This window comes from Cygnus olor, chromosome 3 (genome assembly GCF_009769625.2).
Source record: "Cygnus olor isolate bCygOlo1 chromosome 3, bCygOlo1.pri.v2, whole genome shotgun sequence".
NCBI lineage: Eukaryota > Metazoa > Chordata > Aves > Anseriformes > Anatidae > Cygnus > Cygnus olor.
In genome coordinates this window covers 89807359-89833530 of record NC_049171.1, presented here as the reverse complement: position 1 = coordinate 89833530, position 26172 = coordinate 89807359, and the positions used below count along the sequence as shown (strand labels likewise).

Below are 26172 nucleotides of genomic sequence, written 5' to 3'. Positions count from 1 at the left end.
CTCCTCCCCACACACCCCCCAAATCAATTACACAGTAACTAAAAACCATTTTCAGAAAAACATAGCCCTTCAGCCCTGACTCTATTACAGAAAGGGCTCACCACTCTGATTTCTGTAGCCATTACAGATATTTCCAAGGCACCTATTGCATTAGTATCCAAGCACCCAGTCTTGTTGAATTAAGTGCACGCAGGAGGAAGCTAATTACCATCACCTCTTCTCCAAAGCAGGTATTTGGAAAGGGTCGTTTTACTGCATGGATTATGGTGATGTGCATGTATACATATGTGGCCATTCTATCTTGTTAAGTAGTGACAGTGACAACCATTCTTACTTTCTATGGAAAGTGCAAGACAACACTAACCCATCTTCCTGTTTTAACATTCCATATATGTAATGAGTTATCACCTAACTCAGTTTCCCTAAATGGAAGGGAGAACGCTATTAAAAGTTTGAAATTCACTATCTTGCACAGAAAAATCTAAAAAGAACAAAGTGAACCCACTCAAGCACAAACCTGAATGTTTCTTGTCATCTATCAGCCACCAGATGTTCCATCAGACTTATGTAGTAGTCACAGAGATGCATCTAACAAATCGAGCCACCCCTGTTTCTTCTCTTACCTAACTATTCCAACCCTTATTCCTAGGGGAAAGCTTTTATCTGCAAGAGCAGGCACTGATTAAAACCATATAAAAAGAAAACAAAAAAAAGAGAACAGTTAGTGAGTGAGCCACAACTTTCAGTTTGGCTAAACCCCTTGCCATCAACAACCTCTGTCTTGAACAGCACATCTCCTTCGATTACCCAGAATAACCATGAGTACTACAGCAACAGCGTGTACAGTTTGTTCCCCATCTTCTCCTCCTTTCTTTCCCACATACACAAGTAAGAGCCTTGCTCCCTGATAGGACCCCAATTACTCTTTGTAGCTGAAGGTAGGTTCTTCCCAGCCATTCCCACCCAGAAACTGTTTTTTTTTTTTTTGTCATTGTCGAAAACGGGAAACATTTTGTGTTGAACAGGTCTGGAGAGTTTGCCCACAATACACACACAGAAAAATACATGAATATTATCTTCCTTCTTGGAAAAGGAAGATCCTAGAAGAGCACTGTAAAGATCCAAACAAGAGACCATATTTTCCATTTTGAAAGCCTGTAACATTTTTGCAAAAAACAAGTAGAAGTTAAAGCTGCCCTAACTCAAGGGTTGATTTTTTTCTTTTTTTCCAGAAAACTAACAGTCCACAACTGTAACAATTTCCTCTAAAATTAATATGTGGGGAAATAAATTAATCCATGTAATTGCCCATTTTGCTACTGATATACTATTTCATCTCTACTGTGATTACATAAAGTGCCTGGGTCTAATCAGCTGATTATAAATCAGTTGTCAGGAGATATATAGAGGTTTGCACCTCAAAAAATAAGTGTTGACTGATGAAATGCAGTATCTAAACTCAGTCTCATAATTAATTAATAAGAACGTAGGGTGATAAAGTGGGAAAGAACACGGGAATGATGACAAAGATGAAAGCTCCCCTGAAGTGTTAAATGATTTCCCATTACTCAGTTACTGTGAACAGCAAGAAAGTAGAAAAATGGATTAGGAAATGAAGAAATCTTTGGCTGCTCGATGACCCATCCACATGGATGCTATCTAACTATACAAGCAAATACATAAAACTTTGTCACATTCCAGCACTGAGACACCAATATAGCTCAGACAACAAAACAAGTAAGAAATCAAGAAATACGGTTTCAAACTACAGTTTACTTTCTTGTGATTTACAACCATGTCTACCTTTGCAAGGCCATTAAGAGTTCAGATTATAAAGCTCACATTCTTTTACCCTTACATCTCATTAGTAATAGAATCAGTTTTATTCTGGAGAGCTTTAATAGCCTCATTCATTACCACCAGGTGTCTTAATCCCCAAAGAGCAATGAACAAACTCAGAACATACTGAATTATTCTACAGACAGAAGATATCTTATGGAGGTTTATCCTTTAGCTAATGTTAGTTGGCCCTAGAAGTCTGTAGGGAATGAAGCTGTGTGAGATTGGATGGAATTTTTAAAAGAAGTGTGTGTCAACTCTTAGCTAGATTCAGCTAACAACACAGGAGTACTGAGATGTAGACTTAAAGCGCATCTATTACAACACTAAATATATTGGATGCTAGTTTTCTGAAGTACTGTTTGAACAAGATGTTTCTGGCCACCTTTATGCCCGAGTGTCTTCTGTACCATTTCTGTGATGCTTCACATTTCTGCTGGAGAAATTGTATGTAGGAAGAATTTGGAGCTTTTGAAAGAAGTACACTGCAAATACAGCTTCATTTATTTGATGCACAGCTTATAACCACACGGTGCCATTGTAAATAGCATATAACTTCCTGTCAATTTTCCTTTTTCAAGAGAGCACTGTTTGCAGTGTCACTGAGTTTAAAAGGAATAGGATCTTCATTATTCTTAGAATGCTACATTTCAAATAGTACCTGCTGAATCCTTTATTAATGGTTTGTAAATGAAAAGAGCAATAAATTAGAGAACACCAGACATCTGACAATAGCAGAGACCAATGGCAATTTCAAATCATTCAGATTAAATGCTCCACCTTTAGTTTTCACATATCAAGGAAAAAAGCCTCATCCATTGTGTACAGCTAGCATTGTACAGCAGAATATATATATTTTTTTATTTTGGAGGAGTAGGACTGAAGAAGGAAGATGAAGACTGACCTAACTGAGCATCACTGATCCAGTTATATAAGCCTGTATCTGTTATTTGTAACCCACACACAGCAGTACTAATAGCCACAGCATTTTTGCAGATGAAGTATGTGGAACTTGAAGGATTTTCAGGATCTGTATTTTTCCAAAACAACACTGGAGCCCCCCAGTTATATTGGAGTATATGAGGTAGGCTGTTACATTCCTAGATGCTGGTGTTTCTTTTAAGCCTTGCACTTCCTACTCACCTCGCCTGCTGAAACAGATGGAAAAATACGCTGAAGCCCAGATTCTCCCTCTAAACAAAACGTGCAGAATTTGGATTTTAGGTACAAAACTCCTCAAGACGTTGATCAGTCTGTAGATGAGTCACATCACATAAAGGCAACAGGCTTCTGGACTTCCCAAACCAGACCTGTACCTTGCCCTGCCACCCCATCTCAGGTCCTGCATGGCTCACTGTGACAGACTCTGAACACCACAAAGATCAAATCAGGATGAGTAAATTCATTCATTTCATGAATCAGTAACTTCAATAGAGCACTAACTTAGAAACCAAGTCTTCTGAAAGTTTCCTGTTTTTCTGATCCAGATCAGCATGAAGTAAGGCACCTGACATTTTAGAGAGCTTGTCAATGCTTCTGTACATGTAACCCTTTTTGGCATGTCAAAATGTCTTACAACAACTCTTCAGCAGCTCCTTTACAGCACTCTAGAGAGGTCTGGAATCCCTGTATGTTAGGAAGTGTATCTTACGATAGAAGCCCTTCGATACCAACCATGTCAGTCTCTCCCAGAAGGTTTGAAAAACAATAATTTATTACTTATTCACACCACAGCTTAGTAGTTACATTAACCAGAACTTCTACCAGGCACCTGCAAAAGCAGGAAACTGGTCCAGAAGCCAAAGACAGCCAGTATAAATTCTCCAACCCTTCCCCACTGATATGGCTTTAGAGATGAAATGTAGCCTAGAACGCAGTCTTTAGCAACATTCACCAAGGTTCCTGCTAACACACAACCCACCCCATGAAGTACCTTCCAGTTTGCTGTGTGCACACTTCACTTCAAAGCTAGCAACTAGCTTAAGAACAGGGCCTCCCCATATAGTTGGGCACATACTTTGTCCTTTCTTCCCTGCATTAAGAACTATGGCATCTTGAAAAAGAAGAGATTCCCCGATGAGATCTCTGCAGTTTCAGGGACATACCATATCCTCTCACCTGCTATTCCACCTAATGTACTACACAGTAACAGCAAATTTCAAAGAAGGAAAGGGACATTCTACAATGCTACGGAAGTTGAGTTTTGGTATTTTTGAAAGGGGGGGTGCGGGGCTCAAGACCCATTAAGGTAACAAGTTAATTCTCCAATTTATTTGCTCTAAGAGCTTCTTAGAGGACTGAATCACACATGCTGCAGTTATGAGAAGGCATCTACTCAGCGCCCCCTGTTTATTCCCCCCAGTCACACCATGTAGCCAAGCACTCCAAATAGACCTGTTTTCTGAGCACTGTTTTCAGATACCAGGAAAGACCTTTTGAGCTGAGGAAAGAGATGGTTAAATGCAAAAGCTGACTCAATCTGACCACATTAAAAGCAAACTCTTTGCAACCTACTTGTGAAAAGCTGAGCTGCCATGAAACAACTGGCATATAATTTGAACAGAAAAACATTTTTCAGTTTTCGTAATGAAAAAGAACATAAGGTTGAATGCAGAATCCAGGAGACTGTGGTTGATACCACAACCAATATATCTACAGAGCTGAAAGGGAATAGAAACATTGGTAAGAATAAGGCAGGTGTTTCCTGTGGGAAAGAAATATGTAGAAGTTCGGTGTTAACATAATTCAAAAGGAAAGGAAGACTGATGCTACACATCCTGAGCCTGTTTTTAAGGGGTGCAATTCCCATACAAAACTCCTTCCAAAGGAGTACATCTCCCTTTATTATCACAGCTCAGCAGACAGAGTGGTAAAACTTGTTACGGTGTCAACTGCATTTCTGCAGCTTGCCTCAGCACACTCTCAAAAGCAGCTGGACCACCTTACAAGCCAAAGAAACACCCATTATGAACAGAGCCAGAGCACTCATGAAGCACCTTTTCTGGTAACTTCCCGTTGTTTCTGTCTGCATTTGACTTGCTCCTACATGTGGACAAGCCAGAGTCTAAACTGCTCATGCTACCACAAGAACTCTGCTGAGGACAATGAGGAGTGTTGCCATAATCTTCTGCCAAATACCAGAGATGTACTTAATGCAAAAATCTCAGTGGCTGACATTCCTCCCATTTAGAAAAGTATATATGGGAGAGCACTGTTTCCCCTCCAATTTTTCCCTCAGGCTCATCACAAGTGTTTTGGTTTACCTAAAGCTAAGGCCTCCAGCATGGCTCAGTTTTTAGATTGATATGCTGAGCAGCACCATAACTGCATGTCAGGGGGAGACCAAAATGTTCAAGCCAGAACTGCAGCTCTTAATCAGAGCACGATTTCAGAGACTATCCACATGCAAACTTCATAGATTGTCCCATGCAGATACATCCATACACACATCTGCTTGTCCTGAAGACAATAGGTCTAAAAAAGTGGCAAGAACAGTATTTCCTGGAAATACTAATTACAATGAAGCAGTGCAGTTTTGCAGAGCAAGGAGGAGAAACATCAATACAAATAATGGCAAGAGCTTTCAGTGAGTGAACAGACAACATGCCTTAAGTATAACAAAATTTGGATGACATACTAATTCATGTCCACTTGTCCTTTAAGAAAACAGGGTGCTGAAGAAGGCAGGAGACCAAAAGAGCCACAAGCCTCTCAACTGTGCTCAAGGAATTCATCTTCTAGCATTTGCAGAAGGTTCTTCTACACAGATCTTGAATCTATCTACTTCCAAGATGCAATCAGAAAGTAGGTTCACTTTCCCGAACCTCTCCCCTAGCACAGAAGAGAACATAGGAGCAGCAACAGAGCAAGGAAAAGGGCAGCAGCAAACAGCAGCTAGACCTATACATCACATATTACAAGAATGCAAGTTTTTAAGAGTCCTGAAGGCATTAAAGGAAGGGGGGAATAAGCACTTACGTGAGACAAGGCAAGAACAGAACAGGAGAATACAGATGAACTCAACAGAAAAGACGACTGAAGACAATACAAAAATATTGGAATTGGGAAAGCTACCATAAAACAATTAAGGAAAAAGATGACAAGAGGGCAAACTAACAATAAAAAGCAATCAGTTGCAAGAAAAATAGCAGTCGATACCAGACAGCACTCCGATGGTAATCCATTAACAGTCAATTATAGTGAAACAGCAGTAAGATGTAGGCAGTACAATGGCCAGCTGAAGAAACTATTCTTTTCCACATATGTAAACTACAATTTCCTCTACCCACTTGCCATTTTTAATTGTTCATTCAATTAAGGTACGTTCATTCTATACATAGCTGCAATATTTATGAGACTGTTAAAGTCACACTTGAGCTTGGGGGTATGGGGTGTTCCTCACAAGCCTTTCATGTAAGAATTTGAGAAAGACTCTTACAATATTGTGTCTGCACATATAAAACTATAATGATCCATTCACTTACATCCAAGCATGGGATTGGTTGTTTCTTTAAGATGGTAAGACCTTAAGTATTCTTAAGGGGACAGCACTTGGTGGATAGCCACTATTGTTCTCTGCCATCAGCAGATCTGCCTTGCTGGACCCCAGAAACACTCTACTGCAGGGCTTACTACATCCCTAAAACTAAGAGTGCAGGGAGTTTTTGCATGGGTCCATGTTCGTTGCAGTTAGAACCATCTGCTTTCCTTCAGAAGTAGGAGAGGAGGACCTTCCACGTTTATGTTTAGAAAACACAGATGACACTGTTGCATTGCCTACAGATTCTCCTACTACCCATGAAGACTGACACTTTTCATAGGCTCCTTCACGTTCATACCAAAGGATCACTGGAATATAGCAGATCACAGGTCAGTGTGGTTACAATTTATAAAGATCAATTTCCAGCTCTGAACGAAATGACAAAGAACAATATTCAGCCACCAGCCACAAACCTATATGAACATACCATAATTTCAAATTTTCTGCATTTATATGTACCATTAACACCTGAATGGGCTACCTTCCATTTGGCAGGCTGGAGATCCCTAGACACTGTTTACCTATCCCTCTTCTGATAGAAAGCACTGGCTGAAAACATTAAGTTTTGTCTTTTCTTCAGTAGCTCGGTTAGGAAGATTTGCTTTAATTAAAGGAGCTCCTGCCCAGTGCTTTAATTCAGCCTCACAAGAAAACAATGCTGTAGGACTTAAATAGAAGGTCTCTTATCTACCAAGAACTTTTTCACAGCAAAGGCACGTCTGCTATTGTGTAAAGTTACCTTTGTTAAGATCCAAACTAATAAAACCAATGCACCTAGCCAAGGAAACTTGAGCAGCCTTGGCTAATAGTACATGCACTGGTTTACCACAGAATAAGAAATACAAAAGCCTTTAACAAAAGAAGCTGAACACTAAGATAATTTCCCTACAGCACTACGGAAGGAAACAAGCAGTTTTCCAAAGGAGTGCTCCACGTTATAAGCTAGTGAAGGCCTTCTGATGTCAGAAGCAACTGCTCCTGCTGGTATGTCCTCTCAAGTAACTGGCAATCGATCAGCACAGCAAATTAAAGCTCCATTTAGTGTGACAGGCCTGCAGAAACAGACTGTAATGTAATACCTCGGAAAAATACGCTTGACAACCAGCAGGCAGCCATTTATGCTTTGTATACCAGGTCCACTTTCACTGAATTTCATTGCATCTAAAGAGCTACAACTTTTGGAGGGCAAAAGCTTTAGTTTTTATTCAAGGCTCTGCTTCTGTCACTTTCAGAGTACATTTTTTTTCCCTCACAAGACAGCTACACATGCTTCACTGCTGATATAGCCATAACACACACCCTACCATGCCCAGCTGTAATCTGCCTACACTTCATTTCAAATACTTTTGACCAAACTGCTGCCCAGTTTGGGAGTTGGGTGAAGAGTGCAGCAACGGCATTCGAAATGCAGGGAAAGTTGGAAGATTTGACAACTCTTTCACTAAGTTTAACTTGCTTAGACCAGACATCAGAGCTTTAAAATCAATGCAAAAGGCCAATTCATTGTCTTGCTGTGTTAAAAACACAGTCCTTTTCTTTTGATATCTGATGTCCTAAGCTCCTTAAACCTGAAATGTCTACACACACACACAGAGGTACATTTGCAATATTATAACAAGCAATTAAATATATTCTTTTTAGCTCATATACTCATAATCGCTGCATTAGGGCATCTGATTTTATTGCACATGCTATTACTAGCTTTATCGAATTTACAGAAAATTAGAATTGTTTCTGAAAAATACATTTTCTGAATACATAACAGGTGTTTTAGTCAGCCTTCATTTGGGACACTGATTTCATCTACTATTAAGCAATCTGAAGTTTTATACCATATTAATACAGGCATGAATTTATGTGGACTGCAAGTATTAAGTTTTTGAAAAACCTGGCCACGTTCCCAGGAAAGGAGCCCATTACCTAGAAGCTGGCAAAGTGTCCTCTGATAACAGCTACAGCAAGGCGGCACAGTGTCAGACCTTGTCCGATCATCCTTTTCTCAATTACATTCTATACCACCGCCAGTATGTGCTGCTAATAACAGGCAGAGTATTAATAAGCCGAGACTTGTCTAGAACATTTTGATTTTGAAAGTGCAGGCAACAAGGAAAACCAGTACTATGTGAGCTCTGAGGGGCAGGAGAACAAAACCCTCAGAACTTCCAGTCAGTGTAAGCAGAGAGGGGAATTTGCTCAGGAGACAACCCTACTGAGGCCATACTTCAAGTACTGTGTTCAGCTTCGGGCTCCTCAGTACAAGAAGGGCATCAAGGCCCTGGGGCATGTCCAGAGAAGGGCAACGAAGCTGGTGAAGGGCCTGGAACACAAGTCCTATGAGGAGTGGCTGAGGGAACTGGGGTTGTTTAGTCTGGAGAAGAGGATGCTCAGGGGAGACCTTATTGCTCTCTGCAACTATCTGAAAGGAAGGTGTGGGGAGCTGGGGGTCGGCCTCTTCTCACAGGTAACTAGTGATAGGACTAGAGGGAATGGCCTCAAGATGTGCCAGGGGAGGCTGAGGTTAGAAATTAGCAGACACTTCTCAGAAAGAGTAGTTAGGCATTGGAACGGGTTGTCTAGAGAGGTGGTGGAGTCACTGTCCCTGGGGGTGTTCAAGGAAAGGTTGGACATGTTGCTTAGGGACATGGTTTAGTGGGCGACATTGGTGGTAGGGTGATGGTTGGACCAGATGATCTTGGAGGGCTTTTCCAACCTTAATGATTCTGTGATTCTAAGTCAAGATGCAGTTCGATGTGCATGCTTCCACGCTTGCTTCCATGCTTGGAGCCATTAGCCTCCAGAGCACTTTTCCATTTCTCAGCCAAGTTCTATAGTCATTTTCCCCACCATAATGACTTCTAAGGAACACAGGTCTAGAGGACAGCAGTAACTGGAAGCCTTAGTTCAATTCTTTCAGCATCAGTACATGCAGCAGAAGACATGTCAAAAACAGTCACAGCCCTGCAAGCCTGTGCTGGGACATTCAATCAGACACACACCTCTCTGCTGTCCAGGCCAGAGTCTAGCAGGCAAAGACATTTGAAACCACCCCCTAAGATGCATTTTCCATTTGTGGTTCATCAAGACTCAAAGCTAGCACTCTGAGACCACTACAGGACCCTAGATATCTGTTGAGAAAGTGGGGGCTGCAGAACTAGAAGCAGCTGCGACAGCCTTCCAAAGAGGGAGCAAGTAGCAGGAACATACAAGACCCTAATGCCTGCAGCCTAGGGAGTCATGCTGACTGTCAGAGAACAGATTAGCAACTGTATCTGAAGAAGCCTAAATAATCCAATAGTAATTGAGTGCCAACAACACGCACATACACAAACATCCATACACTCTAATTAACAGAAGTGCTGATATTGATGTGAATACTTGTCTATTTCCAAGCAAAAGCACTTCAGAACTAAGAGCTGAGGACAGCAAAAGATCTGTAACCTTTCCACTGGATTCAATTGTTTGTACTTCCACCCGGGAGCTGTGTTAATCACATTTTAGCCTGAGGAACAAAAGCACCAGGGGTAGTTTGAAGAACAGAAAGCCGATTAAGAGCTAGGGCACAGCTCCTGCTTGCTCTTCACTGGTATTTAAATGACTTTCTTCAAGACTATCCTACCAAAGCTTTGAACATAAGCTCTACATAGAAAACTGGGGTCTGAAGTCTAAACCCAGGATACAACCAGATGGCAGAGAACCAGCAAGCAGCTGCGTGTCAGCTCCGTCAGCAGCAGGACATCGCTGCTCAAGGCCAAGCAGGGAAAGGACACAGGCTTGTCATGAGTAATAAGATTCTGCAATGCAGCCATGTGCTACCAGCTCTTGGTCATTTTACCACCCTCAATGCAGCAAAAACGATCTAAACACTTAAGCAATTGCCAGTCATCCTGTGTTTAAGATGGCGTCAAGTTTGCAGCACAAAATCAAACTCTAGACTTTTTTCTTACTTCCACATACATCTTTACCTTCCTCTTCTGCCTTTCCTGTCTTGTTCTCAATCCCCTTTCTCACTCATTTGAGGGACTGAGGAGATGGGGAAGTTCGAAGTAAAACAGTAGTCACAGCACCAGTAAAACATTTTCTCCCCCAACTCCCTATCATATTATCCTACCTTCCTGTCACATCTGTCATGCCTCTTTAAACAAGATAAGCCAAGATTTTGCAGCCAAGAGTATTTAAACTGAAATTTATACTGCTTAAGCAGTAGCAGATTAGCACCATTCTGAACTGAACCTGAAAAGACTCCTGACAGCAAAAGTCCCATGCTTCTGCACTCTTAGCATCGAGTGGAGTACTTTGTACATTTTGCCAGCACACAACAGACACAATCACTGCTCGAGACAAGTTGTCAGATAAGACCCTCTAGTGTCAGAAGAGGCTAAAAAGCACATGACATATTGTGACACTGAAGTCAGAGGGAAATCAGTGTTGAGATCAGAGAAACTTCTTCCGTCTCACCTTCCCCTAGTCCTACATCCAGCCAAAGGAGACCCCTTTGCTAGGAAGAGTACTTCACCTTGTTTCTTGGCCTCTGGCAGCCCGTTCCCAAGTGTACCCAGCCATACGCTGGCTTCCCATCTCTACCTGGCAGCACACCTCTGTGGTGCTAATCTCTGGCTCACCCCAAACACATCCATGAACCACAGCCACGCACAGCCTGGAAGTTCAGACATTTCTAGCACTCCTACAGACTGCAAGCAAATGCTACTGATCTCCATCACTAACATAACCACAGGATAACTCAGGGTGGAAGGGAGTCCTGGAAGTCATCTGGTTCAGCCAATGACAAGCCAACTTTGATGGAAGCTCAGGCTGCTCAGTGCCTTATCAAGAAGCAAACACTTCCAAGGACAGAGGTTCCCCAGCCTCTCCGGGTCCCTGTGCCAGTGTTCAACCACCTTCAGGGTGAAGAGGTTTTCCTGACCAGAGTTTTTCCAGGTGCAACTTGTGCCTGCTACTCCTCTAACAAGGCCCTGATGTCAAAAAGAAGGAAGACATAAGACAACCAGAAAACCCAGAAGCCAATAGCCGCAACAACCCCACTGACTAGCTGGGAACTAAATGGATTGTTCTGAGTAGTGTTCTGTAAGTCAGTAACCTCATAAACTTTCAGCAACTGGAAGAAAAGCAGCTGCACTGCTAGCAGGCTCAGTCGGCTTCACCATCCCTCCCTTCTACAGCCCACAGCCAGCCTCTCTCTCCCTCCCCATCCCCACAGAAACGGGGGGGGGAAAAAACCCTTCTTCACCCGTCACCCTCTTCCCTGTCACCTCCCACTGCTCTTCCCAAACCATCCGCTGTCTCCCCATCCCCAGGCCATGCATACGCAGTGCGGCCTCTCCCTGAGCCAGACACCGCTTCAGGCTCCTCTGGGTCCAGCAGCCCCACGTCACCCACAAGACCCGCAGAAGAGGGAAACCCCAACAGCCTCAGTCGCTTCTGCCAGAGGAAGCATTCAAGTAATCTGACAGGCATTTCGCAGACAAGGCTGACTCAAGATCTAGGAAAATTCAAGCCATGGGCTCAGCGCCAGGGACGGGTGTTCTCACCCACTCCCCCTCAGACCATGTCCCAGGCTGCTGCTGTCCTCCCTCCCTCCCTATCTCAGCCTGTCCTAAAACCCACCTCACCGCCCTGAGCTGTGTCCACTCACCCACCCCAGCACATCCCCGAGGCTGCGGGGAAGCAGAGTTACCTTGAAGACCGTACCACAGCCCTGCCAGTGCCTCCACCGGTAGCTGGCTGTCAACCGGGACCCCTCCCGGGATCCTCAACGCGGATCCCCCGCGCCCCACAGAGGAACAGGGCACTGGGAGGCAACAGCACCCGCTCCCCACCCACAGCCCCGGGATGTCCCGCTGCCAGCATCGCCCCGGAGCCGGGACACCCGCACGAGAGGGGACCCGGAGGGGCACTCACCCGCCTCACGGGGGCAGCTCTGGCCGCCGCCAGCAGGAGGAGGAGGAAGAGGAGGGTGGCGAGGGGCATGGCCGTGGCCGGCCCCCATGCGCGGGGCACGGCGGAGCGAGGGGCCCGCTCCCGGCGGGGCTCCGGCGGCCGCTTTTGTAGCCGCGGCGGAGGCGGAGCCGGGCCGGGGCCGGCCCAGGTGCGGCCCGGAGGGGAGCGAAAGGAGGAGAAGGGAGAGCGGGGAAGCGCCCCTGGAGGTCCCGGCCCTCTGCTCTTCTGCCTGGGGCGGGCTGGGAAAGATTGCCCCCGTCCAGGCGGTTTTCTAAGTTTTATTAGTTTTTAGGAAGAGTGAGTGCAGTCAGCCGTTGATAACGTGAATTTTCAGAGCTGGATGTTAGATCAGGTGTAGGTTTCTGAGCTAAAGTCTTCAGGAAAGAAGAAAGCATGCAAGACCTGACAGGTCTGGAAGGAAATCTCAGCATTGAACTGAGAGCAGGGGAAAAGATTTCAGATTGGTCTGTTAGATACAATTAGAATGTAAAGGAGCTAAATATTAATGACGTGCGTTAATTTCAAATGCATCACAGGCTGATGCTTTGGGAACGTGACTAGCCAGAGCATCACTATCATGGGATCATGAAATTCCTTAGCATGAGAATAGCCAGGACAGCAGTTACACCTCAACAGCTAACTCCAGGCAGCATTTACTGAAGTGACTTGGTTGACTGAAGCCAAAAAGGGTATTTCCTTCAACTTTTCTAAAGTGAGAGAAAAAAAAGATTGGAAAAACTATTCCCAAAGAAGAAAGAAAGAATGTGTAATTTGGGTTGCTAAAAGAGATGACCTTCAAACACCTCAAGTCAGTTGAAATCCCTGAATGTCTGCTTCAGGTGATGCTTTTTATGTTGTTCGAGATTAATTTTTCACTGTCCCAGTAAGAGATGCTCCATTACCATAAAAGTAACATTTCTGTCACAGACGTTGCTGAGGACTTAGAAAACAGCGAGGAGTAAAAAAATAAATATAATATAAACAACAAATAATTGTAAAATCCTGTTCAAGCACAGCCATGTGGCCTAGACCAATGAAGAAGCTGATTTTATGGAAATCAGTGATCCCTTTGCTTCAAGCCCATATCTAATGTTTGCCTTAAAGGCATGTGTATCCATTTGTGCTAAGATAAGTTACACATAACTACAAGAACATATAAGTTACACGTAACTACAAGAAATTTCTGCAAAAACCTGCATTTCTGTTACCTGCAATTATCACATGTCCTGGAAGGAAGCAAACAGAGAGAGCATCTATTATGCCAGACTACTGAGAAGCATGACTAGGAAAACCAACCATTTGCTATAGTTTTATGTGGTCTTACTTCCCTGAAAGGCTGAGAGAAGACTCTAGCTCAAGCCTGGTTACACCTCACAGGAATATTTAACTTGAAGTCCGACACCTGACTCCATTTGGAAGTGCCTATGGGCTGGCATGAGGACCAAATATGTTACAGGTGCTTTCAGTAAACCAACAAAACCACCAGGCAACTGAGCAAAATACCCTCCAGTTTCATTCAGGCCAGGCAACAGAAAGCCTTAATACAGGGAAAGAAACCTCCTCCACCTAGATAGCACCACCAGCCTTATCAGGGTGCACCTGCTTCACATGCATGTCTCCACTGCTTTCCATTCCTGATTCTGCATCAGACTTATTAATTAAGTTTCCCAGCTAGGACTTCTGCTCCCAAAATGACTCCCAGCACCTGTGCTTAGTAGGTGGCTAGCTGCTTTCACAGGAACTTAATGAGTTCATGTCTCTGTTTAAGAGCCTTATCAGCCTATGAGGGTGAGGTGCATCCCTTTGGAAATAGAGGTATTACTTTAGGCTAATTCTACTTTCCAGAAATAATCAGATCTAATTTTTTAGATGTGATGAATTTTACACTGGTGTTACCTATGTGAATGTTTCTGGAGGATCTCAATGATTCATTTTTAATTGTAGGTATATTCAAATAAATATTTTTATTAATTTGTTTATTTTGTTGTCTCCTTGATTGACTTAACTCAAGAGGATTATCTGTAAACAATAAACAGGTATGTTTTTATTATGCCCATTCGGAAGCTATTATGTCATTTCAGAAGACTGAAAATGACCTGTTGACTTATATCACTGTGATAAAAGACAGGCCACTTTCCTAGAGATAGGAAGGTATTTGTTACGCAAACCCAAATATTTCTGGGGGGAAATAATGACAAAAGTTGTTTCTAAAACCTGTATCTGTTGAATTTTTTGTTATGTTTATTGGTGGTTTTATCAATATTGAAACCCAATTTATTCTTTTATGGGTGTTAACATTAGAGAAGGGCAATTTGAAAACAGAGAGCGAAGTGAAGCATTCAAATGATACGATCTAACTTTAAAAGAGCCTGAGATCCTTTCAGTTTGAAAAATACAGCATAATGTGTTGAGAAAGCTTTGAGCTGCTCTCTTAAAAAAGAGACTTTTTGTGTGTGTGTGTGTGTGTGTGTAGCTGAATGACTGCAGATGATGTTTGAAGTGTAGGAGTTCTGTAACTTCTCTTTCCTTCCTTCAATTCCTTCTAGCTTACATATGTATATTTGATATTTTAAGGTAAGAGGTTGCTGAGACATGGGGAACTAAGTGTTTGACCTAAACTCAGGATTTATAGGAAGAGTAGAGGGAGCTGCTGCCCTTGCTGCCCTGTACGATGGCTCTGTAAGTGTTGCCTATGTGCCTGAAAGGCTGTTGGCTGTTTAATCTTGTGGTTTATAACTGTAGTGTGTATCAGCAGTTAGCATTTTTTTTTTCTTTTTTTCTGCTAAGAGGAACTGTCAGTACAGGTCTTTGCAAGCTCAGTAAAAGCTAAAACTTCTGAGGTGAAGATCAGTACCTATGAAGCTATTCAAAGAAATGTCTCAAACTTGAAATAGGTGTTTAAGAAATGAAGCAGAAAAATTCTAGTATTGAATCATTGAATATGGATGTGTTTGGATAATCTGAATTCATACAGATACCTGCTTAACTGAAATAAAACTCAGCTAAGCCAAATCCTTTTTTATGCCTCCCGGGGGGGGAAAAAAAAAAAAAAGTAACTGAACAGTATTATGCAAATGTGTATTACAAACAAATAACCTATACTTGTGATTACAAGCATGTAGGTATTTAGAAGAGGTCATCTTGTCTTGAAGCTATATGCATTTCAATATCTTTGGAGAAACTAAATTATCTGAATTGTCTTGAAACCTGGACATTGGAAACTGGTAAACTTAAGCATTTCAGTAACATTCAAAATGATCTTAAAGTATGCTATATCAGAACATGCCTACAGCAAAAAGCTATATAGCAGATTAACCTGCTTTCTAATGCACTACACTCTCAAAAGTTTTGTACGTTAATTTCTTTTGATTACTGGCTATAGTATACATTTATGCATTAAATGTAATTATTTTTAGTTTTATTCTTGTAAGTACTAATTGTTCTGTTACTTCAGATTCCTGCTCACATGTAGGAGAATGGAATCGGGACGTGAAATGTCTCATATTAGCTATGCAGCAGGGGTTGAAATCTCCTGGTTTCCTATAATGTGAAGTACAGTACTAGAGATGTAGACTCCAAATGAATTAACAGAAGTTGCTGGTAGTTTGTAGTTCCAGTCTTAAAGGCCTGGTTGGATGTAAATAGATAAAAGGAACAAGTACTGCTTGACCAAAAAGAGATCCATTTTCAGCTGTCATATAGTATAGGTTGTTTAGGTTGTTCTTTTTTGGCTATATATATGTTTTTGATGACAGCAGAGAAACGAATACAAAGATTTATCTTTATTTATTACTAAAATTGTGTAAACTACATAATGAATGGAAGTAGCTGTATCTACTTTTGTGGTCTAGCTGCTGTGTGGAATTTATTTTATGTAACAACTATAGGGAGGGAATGATACAGGTCGAGGCTTAATTTCAATACAAAGCATACATTCTCTATCTTATTAAAGAAGAAATTGCTTCAAGTCCTTTCCATAAAATGTTGTCAAAGGACTCATGTGGCCCTGTGCTGTGGAATCTGCGAATCAGTCCTAGGCATTCCTACATCTAGACATCTTAGAAGTACAAAGATGTAAAAGCTGTTTGCAGTTGTACAATAGGAAATAACTTTTTTTATTACTGTATGAATTTCTTACCACAATCCCTGATTCCTAATTAAGATTTCCTAGTTTAAGATCTCATTTTCAAGAATGCTTTGTTAAGAACTGTATTTTGGCCTATAGAAGGCTGCTAAGGTGAACAAAACAAAAATATGCTAGCACAAGGGAAAGGATGGTAAGAAATATTCTGTACTGCTTTCAGTTTCTCTCCTTGTTTTTTCACAGGAAGCTATGAATCACAGAACAAGGGAGGAAAGAGGAAAGTCAAATTATTATTTATTGGAGTAACATTGATGGAAATACTAGTCTTCTCTCTCCCTTTACTATAGAGTAGTAGCTTTTTCTGTGAGGGAATTATTTAGAAGTTAATCCTTTCAATATCTTCTCACCAAGGGAAACTGATATGGAAAAGGAGACCTGCCTTGTGTATCTTGATATGTCTTGTGCAATGATCATAATACTGGTCTTTGCCAAAGAGGTAGAGAGGACTTCTGTCTACTCTGCTGCTAGATGCTGAGCAGACAGGACCCAGACTTCCACAGGAAAAAGCTTTCCAAATGCTGAGACAAGCATTTTCTCCATCCTAATCTTTGCTATATAAAGAATTGTGGTGTTTCAATTTCCAAAGTTTCCTTCTGGATTTGATCTTGATAGTGGAATCCTGCTAAATTTAAAAGTTTTTTTTTTTTTACTGACTTTGTAAGAGTTATCTCTGCATGTTTTTTTGTGTGCTCTGAAAGCAGTATTAATCACAATTGGAAAAAAAAAAAAAAAGCGTTTTCTATATATAACTAGCTTTGTCTCAGGAACACCCTGCTTGTGTGGTGCAGACACATGTACCACTTCTGTCAGTGCTTGCTTTAGTCCATGTGATGTCTATGCTAGGAATAAAACATCAGAGGCTTCTGAAGAAATTGGATCTGGAGATTTGTCATAACTGTGCAATTACATTACAATATTTAAAAAGCAGCAGAAACATCAATGTACTTAAAACTGCAACTTGCACATTCTATACATTTTTTTTACTACTTGCCTCAAAGAATTACAGTTAAATACTGTTGCTAAATGTTCTTCCAGATCACCCAAAAATAATGAACTCAATATTAAGAATAGATATAGTCAGCAAATGAGATTACTGAACAGTACAGGAAAACGACATTTTTTTTTCCATAAAATATTTCACTTTAGAAGTGAATATTCTGAATCTTTGTTAAACAAATTTTAGTTATAACTAACCAGAATCTCAAGGCAGAAATGGAAGAAGAATGTTTCTCTGTAAATAATAAATCTTTTAAACGAAAGCTTAGCTGAAATGTTATATTTTTGGAACAAGCTTGTACCAGTCAGTGGTCTTGTGAGATTTAACAACCTGAGATGAAAACATCTCCCCCCCCCTTGCAAACTATATTCCATAGTTTTCATTAATCCTATCTGATTCTATCCATTGCTATATAAAAGTTCACCATACAGCCATGCTCCAGATTTCTTGTGAATCATCATTGAAGAATGCTCGCTCGCGTGCAAGGTGATCATCTTGACATAGCTAGCAGATCAAAGAACCCCCATTAATGTTTCCACTGTAAGGCAGTAGGAGCGTGTGCCTTACGTTGTCTCACTTGCGTAAACTTGCCTCTGAAAATTGGAGGAAATGGATAGTAAAATCTTCCTGGGAGACAGTTCCAGTGATCAAGGAAGGAATCTGATAGACTATGGATGCATGCTTTAAAGTAATTCTGGACTAATTCTGCTACACATTCTCAAACACATTCATGAGTTAAGCCCTTGCTTTCAGAGAGTTGTTGTTTAGATTATCTGTTAAGTATTTGTGTTTTGCTGATATGGCATTCTTGTCTTTGTCAATACAATCACTGGTATACTGTCTCACAACTTGAATAGGACTATCCTGAATACCTATTGTCCATTTAAAAAAAAAAAAAAAAGGCAACTTGTTCAGTAACTACAGAAAAAACATGTCCAGGTTAATTTATGAAATTGAATGCTTGTTATCTTTTCTGGATGTATAGAACATTCCTGGGAGTGAAGGGTCTTCTACTGAGGCCTCGAGCTCTTATAGATTACGTCAACCGGGAGAAATGACTTGTGATGAATGAGTGAGGCTTAGGAGAGAGAGAATCAAATAATTGTACCTTGTTAGCCATTTGAAGAGCTGGCTGTCACCAAATAAAGTATAAGTATTTACTCTCCCACATATGAGGACAGAAATATCTCTTGCATATTCTTAAAGCATTCAGAGATTAAAAAGGGAGTCTTCTAAATGACAGTAGACTGTTACTATTGCAAAGCATTATTTCCACAAACTAGCTGAAAAGCTATATGGAAATAAACATTGATTGTAAAGAATGTTTTGCTGGGAGTAAACTGGAAGTATTGAACTAATGGATGTTACTGACGGAATAGAACAACATGACTAAACAAAGCCCCAGACAGTCTCACAGAAGATGGGCAAGGGTGAATGGACTCTGACAAACAGAAGCAGCAAATGCTGTCAAGAATCTGATGTAATATATGAAATAGAGATCAACAATATATTATTCATCTCTATTCTTGATATTATACAGGTTGGAGAATGAAACCCTCTTCAGTGTAAGTTACAAAACATAGAACGTTATTAGCTTACATGTTCCCTGATATTTTCCCATGTAGACTGTTATAAATGAGGCAATGCACACCTTCCACCTTTGGCAATGTTCACATGGTTGCACATAGTGTCCCTACTGTAATGAAGCTGAAAGGGCAGACCAGGAAATAAACTTTAGAAATGAATAAATTAAGTTGTGCTTTTTCTTTTTCTTTTTGATGTGAACTAAGATATTTTGTACTCCAAACAAGAATTTTTCTTTCCCCCCAACACCCAGTCCATGGCCATTTAAGACATATTTGCAAATATTAATAAATGAGCTGGTGTAAAGAGGCTGTTACCAAGATTTTGGGGTAGAATGCTGTACTGGGATGGAAATAGCTTTCTTCACAGTAGCCTGTATGGTGCTGTGGTTTTCATTGTGACTAGAATGGTATTGATAACATACCAGTGTTTTGGCTGTTGCTGAATCCTGCTTGAGTTGCATTGAGGTTTTCTTTATTCTGCCGTGTCCTTGCAGTGAGTAGGCTGGGGGTGCACAAAAGGGTTGGACGGGAAAAAGCTGGGACAAATCAACAAAAGGGATATTCCATAGCCATGTTAAGGTCAACACTGAAAGCTCAGGGAAAGGAGAAGGAACAGGGATATTTGTGGCTATGGTATCTGTCTTCCCAAGTAACAGAATGTGTGCTGAGGCCCTGTTTTCCAGGAAGTGGATGAACATCTGCCTGATGATGGGAAGCAGTAAACAAATTCCTTATTTTGCTTTGATTGTGTAGAAGATATACTTCACTTATTAAACTGTCATTATCTCAACCCACAAGGTCTTTTTTTTTTTCTTCTGCTCTTTCAGTTCTTTCAACCATCCTACTGGGGCAGGAGGATTGAGTGAACAACTGGGTGGGTATTAGCTGTGGGTAAGGTTCAACTCACCACAAGTACTAGCTTTTATTTTAATTTTTTTTGTTATGATTTGAATCTCTTGTAGTTGCGTAGTCTTTTTATTATTATAGTTTATTCTCTGTACAGATGTAGTTTAATGTTACAAGTTGTAACTCTTTCTATCTCTGTGTATTTGTGACCTAACACTTTATCTCGTTGTTATATTTGGATCTAGAGTCTACAGATGGGAGAGGGAGAAGAAGCTTTTTAAATGCATTCGGAGATCTTCATTTTTACTATTCTGATAATCATTTTGTATCTGTGTATTGTAATAGCCTATATCCCACTACCTTTCTGCAAGAGGATGTCCTTTCAACAGAAAGCAATCAAATTCCAGCTCAAGAAAGAGCCTTTTACCATCCCACCAGATGCCCAAGGCCTTCAACAAGTAACAGTAGCTGCACTTTTTCACAGCAGATGCTTTTGATCACTCCTCAACTGCAAAAGGAAGAACATATCTCTGTGATGGGATGTTAGTGAAAAAACTGTTGCCAAATACATGTATCTGAAGGAGCAACAAATTTGATACAGATTATTAAAGAGAGAGTGTAGACTGCTTATCTTATTTACAATTATGTGCACAGAATTAACTTAATACTAATCATGTATGGAAAATTCATGTATATTCATCAGGTTTATCAGGAAATAATGTTGTGATAGCCACTCTAAGGATTTCAAGCCTATGTTTAAGAGCTAAGATGAAATGCAGGAAAATAGGTGTATATAAATTGTTTCACTATTATAATTACAAAAGCATCCAAATTAAATAGTTGGTACTGTTCTACTTCTGTAACTATATTCCCACACTGCTAAATGGGACAGATCTTCCTGGCTTGTGTGAGATACTGCAGAGATGAACATTCTTGGTGTAGTTTTGCATAATCTATATAGTTTTACGAAAACAAGTGAACTCTGAAAAATCCCAAACAAAAAACATGAGTCAAAGAAAATCATCTATGTGCTGTGCTCAATCCAGAAATACTTAAGGACTTGTATCTGGGAGAAGCTAAATTTTATTACGCCTTATACTGTCTTCTGTTGTCATTATATTTTCTTGAAATGCAAGCTAAAAACTGTATATAAGAAGATGCAAAGAAGCTAAGATTTTGTCTATTGAAGCTTAACAATGTCTTATTTTATATTGTGTATTATTTAAGCCAGTATTTTTTTAAGTACTATAATGGAAACATCGAAGATTACAATCAGTTAACTTACTTATTTTAGAACTATCAAAGAGGAAAAAAAAATCCATAAACCAATGCTGAAAGTTTTAATATAATGACTAATGGCCATGAAATAGAAAAGCAGATTTACACACATAACTGGCTACATATGCTGTATGTTTTGTTTCTGTTATGGTATGAAAAACAGTTTACTTGATGTCACATAGAAGAGCCACTCCCCTCAATATCCAGTGGTCTGGAGATACTATTGTTCTCAAATAGATCACTGTAATGTAGTTCAGATCTGTCCTGCTGGGCTTCTTGTAAACAGGACAAACGTAAAGCTTGGGATCCTTAGGACTAGTTGTATTAATTGCAAATACATGTACCACAGGCAGCTGGGCAAAAAGAATCTTTGGTGTAGACTCAATGAGTTTACTATTTCTTCTGTCCCAGCCTGCTCCTTCCAAGTATAGCCCACAAATGTATACTCCTTCCTGTAAGGAGAGTAAGCAGATATGTCACACAAAAGAAAATATCTGCTTTGCAAAATGATTAATTGGCTTAAGCCATTAAAATTAATATAACTTCTACAATAAAGTATCTGATGTTGGATCTTTCCAACCTGTAAAATTATATCTATCTTTTTCAGAAGGCAATGCTACTCTGTGACTATAAAACTTGTTTAATAAAGCTTATACAGTACGTAATTTGATGTAAAGTTTATTATATATTCAGTAAATCCATGCATCTTCTTCCATGGATGAAGATTAAAAATGCTTCTTAAAATAATTTTATAAATGCAAAATACAAAACAAAATTTCTATAATTATTTCTCTTTTAAGCTGAGTAAAAAAAAAAAAAAAAATGAGCTGAAGACAATAGTGACTTTTTCCTCTAGCAATCCCAAATGACCGAATGACAAATTAAATACTGAAATGAATACTAAAATATCTTTGCATGTCATACATACAGAAGGAGGTGCTGTGATTTCTTCTTTGTTTTGCTTTAGCACTTCATTATGTATAGTAACTGTATCTAAAGCCCAGCTTTTATGTGCTCGAGTTGCTTCTTGTCTCACTGCTGTCAGGAATCCTTGAAAAATTAAGCCACAGATTTAGTATATACTCCCATGACAAAAAAAACAAAAATCTTGCTCATTATCTGCACAGTTCTGCACTCAATGTTACTAGGCAATATTCAGAGTTCTCATGAAACCATGCGCCTTGACTAATGACAGCAAACTTTGCTTTGCCACTTTCTTGTTCCTATTTTGGCCCCATAGAAGGCATTGCACTGAGAAATATTTTTTTAAATGACACATCAAATATATTTTTTGTTAACTGAACAATTAAGTGGCTTAAAAGTTTTCTCAGGATACCGGCTTATATATTACTACACAATCAACTACGGGATACATAGTAGATCTGTGCTTCAAGAAAGAAGCTGAAGGCAGGTAAGGTATTAATTATGTGAGGTGATATTTATGCAAAAGCAACTTAGGAAAAAGTTTTTTTTTATGGAAGAAGTAGAAAGATAAATTTAACTGATGCAAAATTTCAGTGATGGAAAACAGGTGTGTCCGAAGTGATAATAAAAATGACTATGCTTAGGGAATCTAAATAAGGCAGGGCTTATAAAGGAGGTTTTTTGTTTGTTTGTTTGTTTTTAAGTGAAGAAAAGGGAGTCTTAGGCAGAAATGAAGGTAGAAGATGACATAAGCAGTAAAGTGATTTTCAATGTATTATTTTGAATAGACTTTACAGAGTTTTGTGATGAAAAAGGTTTGAGAGGTGAAGGACTGAACAGTATAAGCACAAGATGACATAAATGGGCAGCAAGGAACTTTTGGTGTTGAGGTACTTGTTATAAGTGTCTCAGAAGATGACAATGCAGCCACAAAAACAAACAAACAAAAAAAAAACAGCTGCTATTTTATGCTGCTGGAAGAAGTAGCATTAGGAGTTATCAGAGACTGAGGGAAAGGGAAAAATATTAACAACAGAGAACTGCATACTTGAGAGTGATTGCTATGAAGACTTAAAGATGAAATGTCATCAGTTCCTCCTTGATTGTGCATAAAGGAAAGGAAGACTAGTGTTTTGTGGGCTGATGAGTGTATACATAGGGGAGAAATCGCCGAATGAAATACTGACAAACCAGGAGGGAAATCATGAAAGGACAGGATCATGCAGTGGAAGACAGCATTTCCAGATGTAAGAGGTGGTTTAACATCCTAATTAGGAGAAAGTCAAATAGCAGCTGTGTCACAACTGATATTCATGTGTTGTAAACATCATTAATGTAGTATGTGAAATGAACACATTCATTTCTTCAACTGCTATATATTCTTATACAAATAAAACAGTTTGATCTAGGCTTCTAAATTTCACTAAAATTAATAATACCTACACTAATATATGAAAAATGATCATTTATAAGCCTGTTCAAGTGCCATGTTTATTAAATGGAATATTGCATCACTAGAAACATCCGCTCTCTCCTAATAATTATAATTTATAGAAGACAAAAACTGATACTTGCTAAAACATCACAACAGATTTTAAATACAATTATTAGTGATACTTCATAATACTATATATATTTTTCCAATAAACTGATAAAATATACTCCTCAGGTTTTAACATTTTAATGTATTTGCCAATTCCACGGTAGATTTAGATCTTGATTCACCAGTGCAATCAGTCTAGATTTACCTGCAATGGCAGCACAAGGTAGTCCGATTGCTGAATTGCCTCACACTAGTCAATTTGTAAGCTTTACTTCGTGATTTGATTTACTCAGAATTTCCTGGTGAGCATTATTATTAACACAGTAAGTATATTTACCCCCCTCTTATCCTATCGTGCACCTTTTATACTTAGTGGTGCACTAAGTATAGTGCATTTTTCTCCATTTACAGGACTAGTTTTTTAGATCACTGAAGTTTAAGCAATTGTCAAGTTCAAGACTATTCGTGTTTCAGATTTGCTTGTTCTTAGGTTAAATATTTTCTTCGATCAAAATAATCTCTTCCACTATCATCTTTTATACCACTGTGAGTGCTGCTCTTGAACCCCTGGAGATCAGTACTATTACCAGCTATGTTATTTATGATACAAATGGAATGATGTTTTGACTGGCGTCTTGAAACCATCTTTTAACAATAATTCAGATGCCCTCCAGGCACCTCAACTGTTTCTGAGAGAAAAATAAGAGTTGCTTGAATATTAGTGTTTTTACAGTGCTAGTCATAGGAAAGTTACAGAGTAGAAACACTCCAAAGTGAAGATAACTCATAAAATAGTCAAGGATTTCAGAGGTTAATCCTAATATAAATATATATATATATATATATATATATAAAAAATCATAGCTGTAACATGGGATAAGTTTCCCATAAGAATTTGTATGGGTAGCTGTGTAGGCTAAATGAGATTCTTCTACAAACATACATCCAATAAGGTAGTGTTCTTTATTAACAATGGAGATGGTTATAATTTTTCTTCCTCCCAATAAAACAATAAATATATCAAGTTATAACAGATGATAGATCATGTTTACTTGTACTTTGCAGTATACCTTCAATGAATTTGAACAAATCTTTCATTAAACAAAGACAGTGTGAAAATGACAGGTTGATGATTCTCTGTGAAAGAGATAATTCTGGTATAATTGCATGTTGCTATTGTACAGTATATAAACAACACAATGCTCTAGACTAAAGCTCTTCCATGCTTGCAATTTGGAGTTTGGAATTGGAAAAACAGTTTGAAGCCACAGAAAAAGCAGGAAAATTGTATTTTCATTAGAAGCCATATCATCAGTTGCTACTATATGCCAACAAGATAAGGCACTTCATTTGTTAACTATATGTTTTTCTTCTTGTAATATAAAAACTGTGTTTATGGGTCAGCCCAGAAGACCATCTATACAAGCATCCTGTCTCTGACTCTAGACAAAGGAGGATGCTTAATGAAATATTATTAGAGCAGGCAAAATGACACACAAATCCTTTCCCTTCTGTGTTCTTCTAGATTCTGGCAATCTGGAGCCTTGGGACCTCCCAGTTTGAAGGTTAAGTTTGGACAATCATGTTTATATCTACCATCGGACCATTTTCCCATGACTTTGTCTAATCTCTGTTTTGAACCCATTTATCATCTTGTCTTCTGTAACGTATTCTGACAGTGATGAAAACATTTTTTCTAGGTCTAACATTAAATTAGATACATAGTAAAAACCATTAAGTTATGATAAAATACAATAAATTATTACTCAAGTCCTTTTAGTACCCTACCTTGTGGATTAAAGAATCCAGTCATCCAAAACACATTTGGTCTGCCTTTAAATATCCAAGTAGAGAATTGAGTATTTCTTTCCAAAAGTTCAGTAAACCAGAAGCCAAGTGTTGAAGAATCCCAAGATACTCTTTTCCATACTTGAGGAATTCGAGCATCGTACATATTATCCAATGCATCTCTCAAATTCTGAAGGAGTGAAATTATAATAAATGACCTAAAGACATCAAGGTAATAGTTTAAAATAAAGTATGCTATACATAGAAAATAACTTTATACTTGCCTCACTCATAATAATAGTCCCTTCTATGGCTAACTTAAGATCATTCAAACTGTTGCGGAGTATTGTGATCACCTTTTGCATTCGGTCAATTTCTTGACAAAGAAAAATATTCATCGAGTTGAGGTGTCCCATTTTAATTAAACGAGCTTTTACCTAAAATATAGGAGCCCAGAAGAATGAATTTAGTTAAATATGATATGCTGAAACATGGTTCTCATATGTAACAGCTTAACTAACTTTGTTTGAGATAAGGAACTTGTAGACTTGTAATTTGAATTATTCACATAAAATTTTCTGCCTTCAAACTGTTGCAGTTTGTATTTTTATTTGTATTTTTTGTCTGATATTACCTGATTATTCATGATTGTGATAGAATAAGATTTCACCCAGAAGGCCCAGGAGACTGCCATCACAAGACTGATTTTTTTTTTTTTTGTATTTTCACATA

At 39.3% G+C, this 26172-nt stretch overlaps 2 protein-coding genes and 1 long non-coding RNA gene across 6 annotated transcripts in view; 1 reads left to right on the top strand and 2 right to left on the bottom strand.

Moving 5' to 3' along the window:
* Positions 1 to 12435, bottom strand: part of GLP1R (glucagon like peptide 1 receptor) — an 89598-nt gene extending 77163 nt beyond the window's left edge. The window contains exon 1 of the mRNA XM_040552669.1: positions 12296 to 12435. Coding sequence (XP_040408603.1) covers positions 12296 to 12364 — 69 coding nt within the window. The 5' untranslated portion in view covers positions 12365 to 12435. The remainder of the gene's footprint in view (positions 1 to 12295) is intronic.
* Positions 12436 to 14145: 1710 nt separating this feature from the next.
* On the top strand, positions 14146 to 20434 carry LOC121067607. Of its 2 annotated transcripts, none has more exons than XR_005818349.1 (3): positions 14146 to 14274; positions 14909 to 15013; positions 20253 to 20434. It is a non-coding gene; the product is annotated as an uncharacterized LOC121067607 (long non-coding RNA). The 2 variants fall into 2 exon arrangements; XR_005818348.1 differs by lacking the exon at positions 14146 to 14274 and adding an exon at positions 14406 to 14485.
* Positions 20435 to 21345: 911 nt separating this feature from the next.
* The window catches only part of DNAH8 (dynein axonemal heavy chain 8), a 142134-nt gene continuing 137307 nt past the window's right edge, over positions 21346 to 26172 (bottom strand). For all 3 annotated transcript variants that reach the window (XM_040552327.1, XM_040552326.1, XM_040552328.1), the window contains 4 exons: positions 25725 to 25877; positions 25441 to 25630; positions 22114 to 22235; positions 21346 to 21637 (listed from right to left, as the gene is read on the bottom strand). In XM_040552327.1, coding sequence (XP_040408261.1) covers positions 21350 to 21637; positions 22114 to 22235; positions 25441 to 25630; positions 25725 to 25877 — 753 coding nt within the window. In that variant the 3' untranslated portion in view covers positions 21346 to 21349. The remainder of the gene's footprint in view (positions 21638 to 22113; positions 22236 to 25440; positions 25631 to 25724; positions 25878 to 26172) is intronic.